At 37.1% G+C, this 13337-nt stretch overlaps 1 protein-coding gene across 9 annotated transcripts in view; it reads right to left on the bottom strand.

The window, feature by feature from the left end:
* The window catches only part of CDC42BPA (CDC42 binding protein kinase alpha), a 181685-nt gene that overhangs the window by 105535 nt on the left and 62813 nt on the right, over positions 1-13337 (bottom strand). For all 9 annotated transcript variants that reach the window (XM_064415340.1, XM_064415332.1, XM_064415331.1 and 6 more), the window contains exons 4-6: positions 11521-11604; positions 7087-7182; positions 2432-2580 (exon numbers count right to left, since the gene is read on the bottom strand). In XM_064415340.1, coding sequence (XP_064271410.1) covers positions 2432-2580; positions 7087-7182; positions 11521-11604 — 329 coding nt within the window. The remainder of the gene's footprint in view (positions 1-2431; positions 2581-7086; positions 7183-11520; positions 11605-13337) is intronic.

Genomic DNA, 13337 nt, shown 5'->3' with positions numbered 1-13337 from the left:
TACTTTAGGAAAGGAAAGTGCCTTGCACTTTCAGACATCAGAATTTTTAGCACACAAACGGCCACTGCAATCGGCATCGCTCCCAAACAAAATTAATTGACAACTAAAAGAGATGGATGCTAGAAAAGCACAAGAGAAGTGACATACTTAGAAGAAAAACAGAAATTTCATTTTTAAAAAGTACAAAAACATCCACAGAATAGCAGAAAATTATCACTGAAGTATACCACTATGAATGGTTAATGTGAAAATCTATCCTGAAAGAACTGGGGCACTAAAAGGAAACAAAACAAAGCAATCTGCTATCTTACTGTGTGAACAGAACCTTGACCAAACCACGCCTAAAGCACGGTTTCTAGTTCAGTAGCAACAACCTAGATCCAATCCTGATGCACACTGGCTATTCAGCTGAAAAACCACTACTGCAGCTGCTACATTAATCCAGCTTTTAGCACTATTTCCTCCTCCTTCTCCTACATCCTTTGCTGTGTGCAAGGCACTCCCAAAAAAGGATGTGGCCACCATGGTTAAGCCTTCAGGAAAAGAGCATTAGTGGCATTCAGATGATGTGTTTTCTTTTCCTTTCTTTTGCTTTACCAGTTGAAAACATCTTAATAAAACTAACAGTGAAACAGGTCTCATTTCAAAGGCTGATCATTTAACATATACTCAAGTGCTCTTTACATTTTTAATCTTGCCAAACATGCCTTTATAAACAGGCATTGTATTACAGCAATACTAATGATAAAATGCCAAAGAGGCATTTAGAACTTTATGAATGTGAAGCTCACTGGCAAAGCCACAAATCAAACAACAAAGGACTGAGAATGCATAGGGACCCTTTTTCTTTTTGTTAAAAATTCATATGAATAAATATGCAAGCATAATAATTATCACGTTGTTTTCAACTGTAATGCTGCTATTTTCATCCCAAATTTTACACCAGCACCTATTTCAACATTTCCTCTACTGTTTGAGGATGGAAACATCATCTGTTGCACATTACAAACTAACAGTACTCAATTACAAAGATTTTGATCAGTTTGGAGGAAAAGGTAGGAAGAATCTGTTCTTCTGCTAAGAGTTACTACTCCATATGCAGATTTACTGGGTAAAAGACTTGACAAGAGTAAATAGTGTCTCACCAATTTACCCACAAACACATTTTAAGAATTAGAAATTAAATAGAATGCAAAAACCTTTTGCATCAGGTCCTAAGCAAAAAACAAAACCAAGGCAGAAATCACACAGTTCAAATCTTCAGTACTCAAGGGAAGTACTCCATGGGACATTATCACACAAAGCTGTCTTTAGCAGGTAGACACAGCTCTTCAGCAAAACTAGCAGACTTCAAACTATTCCAGAAAAGTGATCTGCAGTTTAGCACCACCTCACCTGCAGCTCTCTCATGAGAAGCCAGAACACCAAAGGAAATAAAACACAGCCCAGTAACACACCAAAACCAACCACAATACACCATTTGGAAAAAAAACCACCCTAAAACCACCCCTACTTTCCCTCTTCCCACCTTTTTTGCAGTGAAGCAGCCAAGTGGGAACAGTAAAAGAAGGCATGGTTAGCACAGACTCTAATTAAATGGATGTATCAAACGAGCTCATTCTGCCAACTTAATGATTCAGCTTAAAGAACTGGGAGTTTTCCTCCTGACTTCTGTCAGAGTCAAGTACATCTGTTGAGTGCATTTGAAGATTCTGCCTCTTGTAAGATAACCTTTACCTCTTCATACAAGAATTACCATTGAGTTCAGCAGAGAATGATCACAGAAAAGATGATGCTAGTTTTGTGGAAAAATCAATCACGGTCTCCAAAAAAGCTCAAAACAAATGACTTCATATTTTCCTGTCAACAAAGTATATATATATATGTATATATATATACACACACCAAGGTAAAGGTAAGCACCACAATTGAAGGACTTCTATTCATTTAGCTGTCCTCACTTTATTTTAAAGACAATACCCTTAAGTCCAAAAGAAAATGCTTTAAATAACCTGCAGTCCAAAAAGGAAAAAAAAATTCTAAGCACACAGTGGTGTGTTTTCAGCTTCAGTATAAATCAAATAGATTAATGAAGAAACAAAATTTGACCTTTCAATAAACCTATTCAAAGTTGATCACATTTCACAAACAGGTTTCCAGTTTTGCTTTATAAATTATGAATCATTAACTCAAACACACCAGTGTGCAAGGTTCATGAGATGCATGTGGAGGTTCATTCAGGTCCCTGACCGTATGTACAAGTTTATCAACAGCTCCAATAACCACAACATACAGAGAGATTGGTTCTGTCCTGCTCACTAGCACAGCAAGCACTTGTTACCCACTTAAAATCTCCTAACAGGAACTTGTTTCACTCCATCAAGTAACTCTCCATAACTCCAACAGGAATTTGGAGCTCTTAATTACTTACCTGTGGACATAATGCAACTGATGAACTGAATCGATGGCTATCACCATTTCAGCCAAATAAAAACGAGCCATATCTTCAGGGAGTCTGTCCTCAAACTTGCTGAGCAATGTAAGCAGGTCTCCTCCAACATAGTAATCCATAACCAGGTACTGTGGAGTGGGAACAGTAAGAGAACGGAGTGAGGGGAAAAAAAATTACAATTTATTGAGTGAATAAAGGACAAAATATTCATTGAAGCATAAAAACTAATTCACTGCAAAAATTATTATGGACATGAAAAAACTAAAAGAGATGCTTAGGTGCTCTGAAACCCGTAGTAACTTCAGCTGCAGTTCAGCATTTAGCCTACTTGAATAATTTTCATATTTATACCTCTCCAAATATAGTAAGTCTCATGACAAAATAGTATCAACTTCATCCACAGTCCCATCACCAAACATGAAATGTTTAGATCCTCTGGATTCCCTTATGAAAACAATGCTCTTTATTAGACAGCTAAAGGAGTAAAGGTTTAAAGTACAGACCTATAAAAATGAAACAAGAGTGTAAATTTGTGATCTCATTTACGGTGCCTTAATTTTCAAGGCTTTCCCTTCCCTTTCTTTCTACCATTAAATGAATTACTTTGGAGAGCAAAGTTTTTAGATTATTTAGAGAGGCATTTCTAATCTAAAGATTATTTAGATTAAAGCAAAGTCTGAGAGACTTCCAGTGACCCACAGCATAATTCCAGAAACTGTTGACATTACACATGATACAGGACCTTGCAACATAAAATACAACATGTCACCTTCTCTAATTGAAAGGATGGAGAAAAATATTGATTTCTTATATGTTAATGAAACACAAAACTTGCCAGCCATTAAAGTGGATGCAAAAACTTTAAAAAAATCAGAGCCTTTCTGCATTTTACTGTATTTACAGAATAAAATGCCACTTCTTTTAGCAACATAATTAAAATTACTGGAAAAAGTGAAACTTAAGTGTGAAATTCAGGATTTATATATTTTAGCTTAGTTTAGTTTGTTTTTAATTATGAAACAGTGCCTGGAAGGCCAAATGGGGGAAAGAAAAAAAAAATCAAAGCTAATTATAGCTAAAAAACTAATTATTAACATTCTAATTTAACACACACTGCTAAGACATTATTTCAAAACATCATTGTGGACAGGTTAATTAGAATCACAGAATATCCTGAGCTGGAAGGGACCCATAAGGATCACCAAAGTCCAGCTCCTGGCCCTTCACAGGACAGCCCCAAGAATCAAATCACACCCCTGGGAATAAATTTTCACTAGACTCTCTGAGAGTTTTTGCTTAGAGCTGTTCCTAGGAACACAGCCTATCTGCATTTGAAGCAGTGATTCTTAAGAAGACCATAAATAATAAAAAATATTGAAAATGTAATAATGTATACCCCAATTTGTTTCTTTAAAATTCTGACAATACAGCCTAAAGGGACTATTTATATTAGTTGCCCTAACATGTTTGCCTTTCCCATTTTTAGAAAAAGACGCTAAAATATGAAGAAGAAAATCTGCAAAATTATGCCAACTCTAGGGAAGATGAGGGGCAGGCTGAAATCTTACACCTGTTTCTTTTCCCTCATATTTTCCATAACAATAAAGGTGATGAACAAAGATTTTAACAGCTTGATACAGAATAACATGGGCATCATCATTGATTCCAAGTGCATAGGAAAGCACAAAAGCCATTTCCACAAGATTTTAAATGTGTTGATAGTCAAATTTTCATTTGTTGCTTTGTGACAGGAATAATGAACTTCTTAAATTATGCTCACAATCCTTATGGAAGATAAGTATCTTCTATTCAGTGGTGCTCCTACACTCCTTCAGGAACAAGACTGATTGTGTAAGTCTCTTGTGTTTTGCAGTTTTAGAAAATGCATTAGGCCTTTGGAACTTCAGACACTGATTACTAAGTGATGCATTGCACAGGCATCTCCAAGAGCTGAGCTTATTGCTTTGAATGTATATATTGAAAAAAACCTCTTCAGATTCTCCTAACTGATGTGGGATCTCTGCACTCATTCTTCAGCACTTTGAAAACCTCTGCAACTCAGCTACTGGATATAGCAGAATAATGGAATTTTGGCTCTTAAAACACAGGATTATGCACCTCCTCCTAAGTTTGTAAGAGCAACATAGTAGCCTAATGACACAAAAACCACTGACACCTTGAATAAGCCAACACTTAAACTGTAACTCAGGGTATTTAACTGTGCAAATGAAGTTAAATACATGTGCAAGAATTACAGTTAAATCTAAAACCGAAATTTTACATGAAAAAATTCTGTCAAATATCCTATGTCAAATATCCATGTTCATATAAAAAAATAGGGTTTTATAAAGCCTTAAAAATACTTTTTAAATAATAATAAAAATACTTTCTAAATGTACACAATCTTCCGGATCTATCGAAGTCCCAAATACTTCTCAAAATACGAGTGTATGACAGCACCATCTCCCCAAGAGAAAGAAAAAGCATAGATTTAAGAACTCTAAACTCTAGTAGCTAGTGGAAGCTTAGCACAGGCATTTAATCCCAAATCACAGATTCATTTGGAATGGAAGGGACCTCTCCAGAGCTCATCTGCTCAAGCAGGGTCAGCTAGGAAAGGCTGATGATGACTGTCTCCAGCTGGGGTTTGAGTATCTCCCAATAAAGAAGGGTTTTCTTGTGTTCTGATGAAACTCCATAGATTTCAGGTTGTATTCACTGGCTCCTGTCCTCTCACCAGGCATCACTGGGAGGAATCCAGCTCCCTTGTCTCAACTCCCTCCTTCTGGTGTTTACACACGTTGATGATAAACCCCCTTCTCCATCCTCCACTTATTTGGGCTGAGGAATCCCAGCTGTCCTCACAGGAAGGATGCCCCAGTGTGTCTCAATCATCCTTCTGGCCTCACAACAGACTTGATCCTGTAGTTCCATCTCTCTTTTGCCCTGGGGAGCTCAGACCTGGACACAGAGACCTGGACACAGCACTTCAGGTGCAGCCAGGGCAGGGCTGAGCAGAGAGGAAGGACCTCCCCTGACCTGCTGGCAACACTTTTCCTTGAGCCCAGAATACTCCTGGCCTATTTTACTGGGAGAGTGCATCGCTGCCTCATGGCTAAGCTTGTTATCCACCAGGACCTCAAGCAAAGCTCCTTTCCAATCACCTGGGCCCCAGCATGTACTGGGTTTCTCTTATTACACACCCTAGATGCAGGGCATTGCCTTTCCCTTTGCTGAAATTCATGAGATTTCACTCTCTCCAGTTTGCTGAGGTCCATCTCAAGGCAAGCAACAGTCACTGCACAATCATATCTACTACTCAATCTACACAGATATTTTTTTTTAAAGCCACTTGTGTTACATGTGATTTTAATAAAAAGTATATGGAGAACTAGTGATGATACAAACTCTGAGTATCTCTCATATTTTTGCCCAGCAAGGTGCAGAACTAGCTCCTGTCAGCAGACTATCAAAGATGACAAACAGAACCTGCTCTGTGCTTAGTGAAAACAAGGAAACTGGCAAGAATAAGACAAATTCTAGCAGGCTGTTCTGGAATATATAATATTTTCCTTGAAATGCTCTTAATGATAAGATCAATATTACACAATACATGACATTATTTTTACTGTCCACATTAACAAAGCAAGAAGCTGGCTGGGAGGTATTTAGGCCAACAGTTAGACCTACAAATGCAGAGCCCCATTTCTACACAAATCTACCAAAATCCATGGATCCCCAGGCACCTGAACTGACAGATGAAATTGCAATATAATGGCAAAAAAACACTACAAATCACTCTGCAAGAGTTCCCTGTATAGCACTTTTTGTATTGGACAGAATGGGAGGAAAAAGCTACTGTGGCTGTACAGTAGATTAAAAAAAATTATTAGAATTGCTAATGACAGAGAATCCAAAGCACAGGGCAATACAACCCAAATAATCTAAAGCCATCAATGCAAAGTTGCTTACTTTTTCAGGTATAAATATTACCAAAACTGTATCACAACCAAAACATTTTTTAAGTGGGAAAGAATTTATAGAAAATTGGCCACTTTTCCACATATTAGTTTCTTTTTGCAAGGCATTCAAAATCATCAAAATTTAAATAACATAAAAGAGACAGCTTCCAACTCTTATTTATGAGCATTTAGTGGCATTCTTGTTGCTTTATTGTTTCGTTACAGCTTACTGAGTTTAAGTCCTCAGAATACTAAGTTGTTTCAAAACAGGTCTACTCCCAATTTCTCTCTGTAAAACAGTAATCAGCATGGTTAATAATGAAAAATTAAAATAGAAAATCTGTGTTAGTAAGTGCACTTTTACGAATCCAATTCAACTGGAATGACAAATTATAAGAAAGAATATGCAGATAGACCAAGTTTTATCAACAAATGGAAAGTGGTTTAGAAAACAAACCTGCCTTCCTGAGGTATTTATAGCAAAACTTTCAAAGTTTCTGACCAATCTCCACCCTTCAGAATTTTATGGAAAAATCACAGATCCTCACATGGTCTGTATGGTCCAGAGTGCAAAACTAACAAGTAAACTACTTTTCTGTCTCAAACCACAACCAAGACTCTGCATTTCGAAGCAGATATATATATATATATATATATTAAAGCAATACTCACTAAGTAGTTTTCATCCTGGAATGCATAATGTAATGTTGTGATCCACTGGTTATCTCCATTCACTAACACATCTCTCTCTTCTCGAAAACAGGCTGTCTGAAGGGGAGAAAAATAATTATAGCCTTTAGGTAAAATATATAAAGAAAAACATTTAGGAAGTTGACTGTGTTTTGACATATATATTTGGGGGAAAAAATCAAAACTGCCTCTCAGTTAAAAAGTAATTTATTACACTATCCCAATATGACAAAATCTAAAAAGAAATAGACATGAGAAGAGACCACCTTCTTCAAATTTAAGCAGCTGTACTTCTCTGTACTGCTAAGTGAGGCAAAGGGATAAATAAGCTGCTGCTTCCCATCATCCAAAATGTCAAAATCTTGATGTATCAATAATGACAGAATACCAATGTATGATTAAGAAAAACAATCAATAATGGCATTAGATAATTGCAACTGCACTAGAAGTCAGAGAGCTGGAATCTGGAGTCTTGTGTTGTTTTTTCATCTCATCATGGTGTTAGCCTAGTTTTACACTTCAGTTCTCACATAGTTCTTTTCATTTGAAAGTAGCTGCCAAAAACTCCATGTAGTCATCACTTGATAATCATTAACCACTTTCTCCACACCCCTTGCTCAAGAAAAGCAGGGAGAAGCAAATATTGCTCTTGCCAGGTATAAGCTGTTGATCAGACATCCCAAGAGGTTTCTCCTCAATACACTGGAAAGAAAAACAGGAGGCAGGAGGTGCCTTCATATCAAGTGGAACAGAGGAGGAACAAGAACTGCCAACAAATGTTTTAATTGTGGAACACAGGTTTGTACAAAACAAAAGAAGATAAAAGGTGAAGAAAATGACTAAGTGCAAAGCAGCAAGGCATTTAATCCAATGAAAGTCTTGCAAGTTGCCCTGAGTAGTGAAAAAAATACCTCAGCAGAAACAACATTGCAGAATAACAGACAAAAATCACCAAACAGATGAAAAGTCAAAAAGAAACTATAGCAAAGAAATCCCATAACATTTCGAAGGGACTGAGTTCTGAAGTAAATATCACAAGAAAACAAAAAGTACCAAATAACAAAGCCAACGCACAGTTTTGTTCAGAAAAAAGAGATCTAAACAATAGTGTAAAGGAAAGAATAATATTGTACAGGCTCTATTTAGAAGGCAGATGGAGAGTTTGAGAAAAACACAGACCGTATTTTATTCCAGCACACTCTGCTCTTCACAAAGATGTTTCATCATTTTGAACCCTGCTCTGTCTCTTCCATCTTCGAGACAGCTAAGTTTAAAGGAAATTCAAGCCTTAGCTTTTTATTTTTTCAGTTTGATTTCCAAACCCAATAGGAAAATAGCAGACTTCTGGCATGGCTTTTGCTGGCTGTGAGATTTGGAAAGTGAAGAATGAAAAGTATATCATTTGAGATTGAGATATGCACAAGAATACATGCAGCAAAAACAGAGCAGCATGTAACTCCTTCCTCCAAACAAATAAACCATCACAAGTCCTTATTTTGGTGAATACAGTGAGTAAGAACTATGGATACCAGGAAAAATTAAGGTGACATACTTTAATCATTGCACAATGCAGGAGATAAATCAGTGAAATTTGAGAAAATAGCAAGACATACTTCAAACAAATACCTTCAAAGGTTATTGAATGAAAAATAGACTTGGGGTAGGAGACTGAGCATGGATCATCTTCAGAAGGAAGAAAAGCTGTTTGATGCTTCAAATTGATTTTTTTCCTTCCTTGTTTGTAAACTCTTGACATATTTCAGAGAGAAATAACTATGAAATCTTGTTTTCACAAGGATGAATAACAGGTAGTTTCTCTACTTGTTATGACACAATTAATAGGATTAGTTACTAGAGAGTTTATATAATTCCACTTGTTTTTGCCATGATTTGACAAAAGACTGTGCATTCCTTGAGCACTCCAGACACCCACCTCTGGGCAGCATGCCTAGAGCTGAAGCAAGCTACTATCACAGTAGATCACAGCTGAGACAGCAACAGCCAGAGTAGAAGTGGTAAAAAAAAAATCCAACAACAACAACAAGAGACAGTAGCAGTGGTTCTTTTAATTACTGTAACATGGCTCAATGAGGCTTTTTTAAAATGAAGCCTTTTTTGTGCCTTCCATTATTGCAGCATTACATTTCATCTTCCCTAGGCAGTCTCCTTGAACTGTTGGCAGAGACCTCCAGAGGTCATCTGCTCCAACCCTGTCACAGCAAAGCCAACTCAGTACTGTGGTCATATCTCTCCTGTTATCATGGCCTTCAAGCAGCAAAGAATTTGACCTGCTCTGCTGTTGGGTGCTCATGTCCTCACAGCTCAGAGTCAGCACCTCCTGGGGATGCTGACTGCTTCCATGCTGCCTGATATTTGTCCTGCTCTCTCCTGAGCCTCATCTGGCACCAGCATGGCACACGTGTAACTCTAAGTGACTGTCAACGCTCAGGGTAACAGGTCTGGGAGTGTAACAGCAAGATGTCACACACTTCCAGGTACTCCTTGTATCAGTAACATTCCCAGCTCTACAGCCCATCTCAACAGTGGCAAGTATTTGGAAAATTTATCCTCTGCTATTATACAAAAAATAACATTGCAACCTGGGTAATTTTACAGTAACAAAGTTTTTGTACTCAGAGCTTGCAGTCCTCAACCTTACTCTGGCATTCTCAAGCCTCTTTTGAGTACATACTCCCTTTCTGCTTTTACAATTGACTCCCACTCCCCACACTGTCGACACTTATGTCCATTAATAGATAGAATATTAATATATATATATATATCTGAATATATAGATCTGTCTATATGCTTGTGGTTTTGGACTGCATGATTTTCCTGTGCATCTCAGTGTTAGTGCAGCACACTGCTAACAGAGCCAAATTGGGTCATTTTCCCCATCAGCAGTAAGAGCAGCATTCATGAATGTTTAAAAATGACAGGTTACAGTTGCTAAAGGTCATGCTTTATAATGCATTTTCACTCCAGATGGTTCTCTTTCCACTATATACCCATGGGTTACAAATACATGGAAAAACTTTGCTGTAGTTCTTTTTAGGCTAATGGTTCAGACTTTTAGAAATTCAGCTGGACCCATGGGAAAGAGTATTTTTAATACTTTGCATAGAGAAAAATTTTTGAAACCTATTTATAACTGTATGCTAATGAAAAGAAACAGTTTTCAGACTCACTTTAAAAGGGTACATTTAAAAACAGAGTGGAGCTTTATTCCTGGTCTTTTCTTTTTCAGTGAAATAATAAAACTTACAGTAATGACATTTGTCTTGGAGAGAAATGCCTCTTTGTATCAAGGCTACTGCCAGATTGCTCAGTATCTGAATAATTTCTGGATAAAAAGGAAACACATTGTGCACATCTAACCACAATCTGCAAACCATTTATATTTCTTGATGTGATAACATTTTCATTAAAAGAGACAGGATGTGCACACATCAGAAATTGGCTTTAATTTGTCTGAATACATTTTTTTAAGAGTGTGATGGTTTCCCATTGATCTCACTTCCTACCAAGACGTAATTAAAACATAAATGCGGAAATCAGAATAAACTTGGAAGCAGTTGAACAGCAAAAGGCAGCTTGAGAGCAGCAAAGTTGAGGTCTCAAATAAAAACTGTATGAGTGTATTTTTAGTATGCATAGATGAAGAATTTCAAAGCAAATCAGAGAGTAAGATACATGTTCCATCTAAAATTAACACACAAGTATTCAGGTGCAGGCTGCATTTTGTAAGCTTCTTTTCAAAGGAATCCAAGGGAAATATACCAAGGACTTTGTGAAGAGCAGAGTTGTATAAAGAAAGTAGACAGCTAAGGCAAAAGCAAGGCTGGTGAAGGAGTTGTTCCACCTTTTTCAGACACAGAATGGATTCCAGCTATAATGAGGAACTTTTTATCGCATATTTTTGCAGATGACCATTTTTAGAAAACATGCACTCTAATTAATTTGAAACTTTTATCTTTCTGATTTTTCAGTCCACTCATTGGGCCTTTACTAAGTTCTAACTACTGAGAAACTAATAGGCTTGATGAGCTATGGCTCAGCAATTACCTTCTTATAGCTCAGTAACTATCTTCCACCATGGAAAATACTTGCTCAAGACTACATTCCCAACTGAACAAATGCATTAAAAGATCACTTGGGCAGTTGATAATTTTTGGACAATTACAGAAAAGGCCTAATGTCAAAAACATTCAGCCCCAAAGAAGTCAAGATTCCAGGACATTTAAACCCTTCTGATGAATTGCTTTGAGCTTATTCAATATTAATTTTTATACTGCCAGTAAATAGTGAAGCACTTCCTCCATCCCTCTAATAAACATGGAGACTTGTGCACAGAGAAATGACAATTCAGCAAAGTAAGAGGGGACACAATCATGGAAAACACTACTGCAATCTTACTTCAGCTCTCTTCAGCATCTCCCATTTATTAAGTATCTTCATGGCAAAAACTTTATCTGCATTTTTCAGTTTTACTACTGCAACCTGGAAAAGAGAAATGAAAAACAGATTAATTACAACAAGAAAATAGATATTGTTTTCATTTTTATGTAACCTTGCCCTTTTGGAGGTTTTTTTAAGTGTTCTGGACACATTTTTACTATGCATAAAATACCACACCATCAAGACGAACACCTCAATAGTACAGGAAAATACAAGTTTATTGCAAGCTTTCCTTATGTATCACACTTTCCCCATGTATAATTTTTTTCTAGGTGACTGTCAATGAAAACTGGCATTTCTTAGCATCACACTTCTTGCTGCATCATGCTGACATGAAGCTCTCTGGCTCTATGCTTTATATTCCTGGACTTAAGTGCTACACAGTAATTTAAACTTTAGAGCCCTCAACAAAAAGGTAACAGCACAGCAGCTTCTAAATCAAGATAAACAATGTGGTTTTGGTTTTAAAAACAAACAAAACTGTAGATTTGCCATAAAGCAACTTCCACTCTCATTTCAAATAATGCACTAGATTTTCTTCCAAGATAGTATGACTTCACATTTTTCCACCTGAAGTTCAATGAGCTCTTTATGATATCTGTTGTAAGCAACAGGGAAACAGTAAAATGCACAATTTCTAGAGAAGTAAAACTTAACAAAACAAGCCAGCCCAGCTGCTCATCCTCTTCTCATAGCTTTTGAAACATTAGATGCCATAGGCCTCTGTAATAATAAATTAACGAAGTTCACTGACACCATCCTTTTCTGAGAATATTAGTTTTGTTTAGCTATAATATAAGCTAACATAGAGTATTTTTAGGAAAGAGGGAGGGAAGAAGTTTACACAAACTTCTTTTCACAGTTCAGGCTTCCCTGGGTATGGAAAGCTCAGTGTCTTAACCAAAATGGGTATGAACGTGCCACAAACTCAAACCTGCTGATCAGAACTACACCAGCATTGTCATCCCAACTACTGAAAAGTTCAACAATCACCACATTTTAACAACCACTCTCCAAGTATCCTGTTCTGCCTCTTCCCTTCCAAAGGAATCTTAAGACTAAGCCAGACAAAAGTTTATTTCTGTGTGCATCTGGTTACAAACCAACCTGCTGTCACACAGATTATCATCATCTTATCCTGCAGGCCAGTGACAAAAACAAATGAAGGTTGAATCCTACATTCCTTTCACCTCTTCCATAATCAGTAAACCAGCAATGTGTGAAGACAGTGACAACAGAAAAGAAAATACAGGATCAGACAGCTTGAAGGAAGTGCCATGCCAACCTCTTTGAACCATCTTCAAATGTGTCATCAGCTGCAGCAGCTTCACAAACGAGGCAAAAGCACAGGTTGAAGGATTGCAATACTCTGATGTCTAAACCAATGTGTATCTCACAGTGTAGCTCTTGCCTAGCTGTAGACTCACAGACCAAGCAGCTGTCACTTCCCATATGTACATTATCAGCCCTGCTCTTGACACTGCTGCCTTCTGCGGTTGCAGGGGGAGGCAGTGGCAGGGAGATAAAAAGAGGATATAAGACAGAAAGGTATTACATTTATTTGTTTGAACTAGTTTATGGACTAAAATTTTTAAAGGTTACCTCACATGAGGTTCAAGTTCACATTTAGAATCCATCAAGGAGCTTTCAGATTTGAAATACAAAAATGGATTATTACTTTAGCCTATAATACAATAACTTTAATTCATAGAGAATGTTTGCCATGCTGTGCATGGTAACCCATGACTGAGAATCACAATTTTTTTTTTTGAGGG

This window comes from Passer domesticus, chromosome 3 (assembly GCF_036417665.1).
Source record: "Passer domesticus isolate bPasDom1 chromosome 3, bPasDom1.hap1, whole genome shotgun sequence".
NCBI classification, from domain to species: Eukaryota; Metazoa; Chordata; class Aves; order Passeriformes; family Passeridae; genus Passer; species Passer domesticus.
This window is presented reverse-complemented; position numbering and strand designations above follow the sequence as displayed.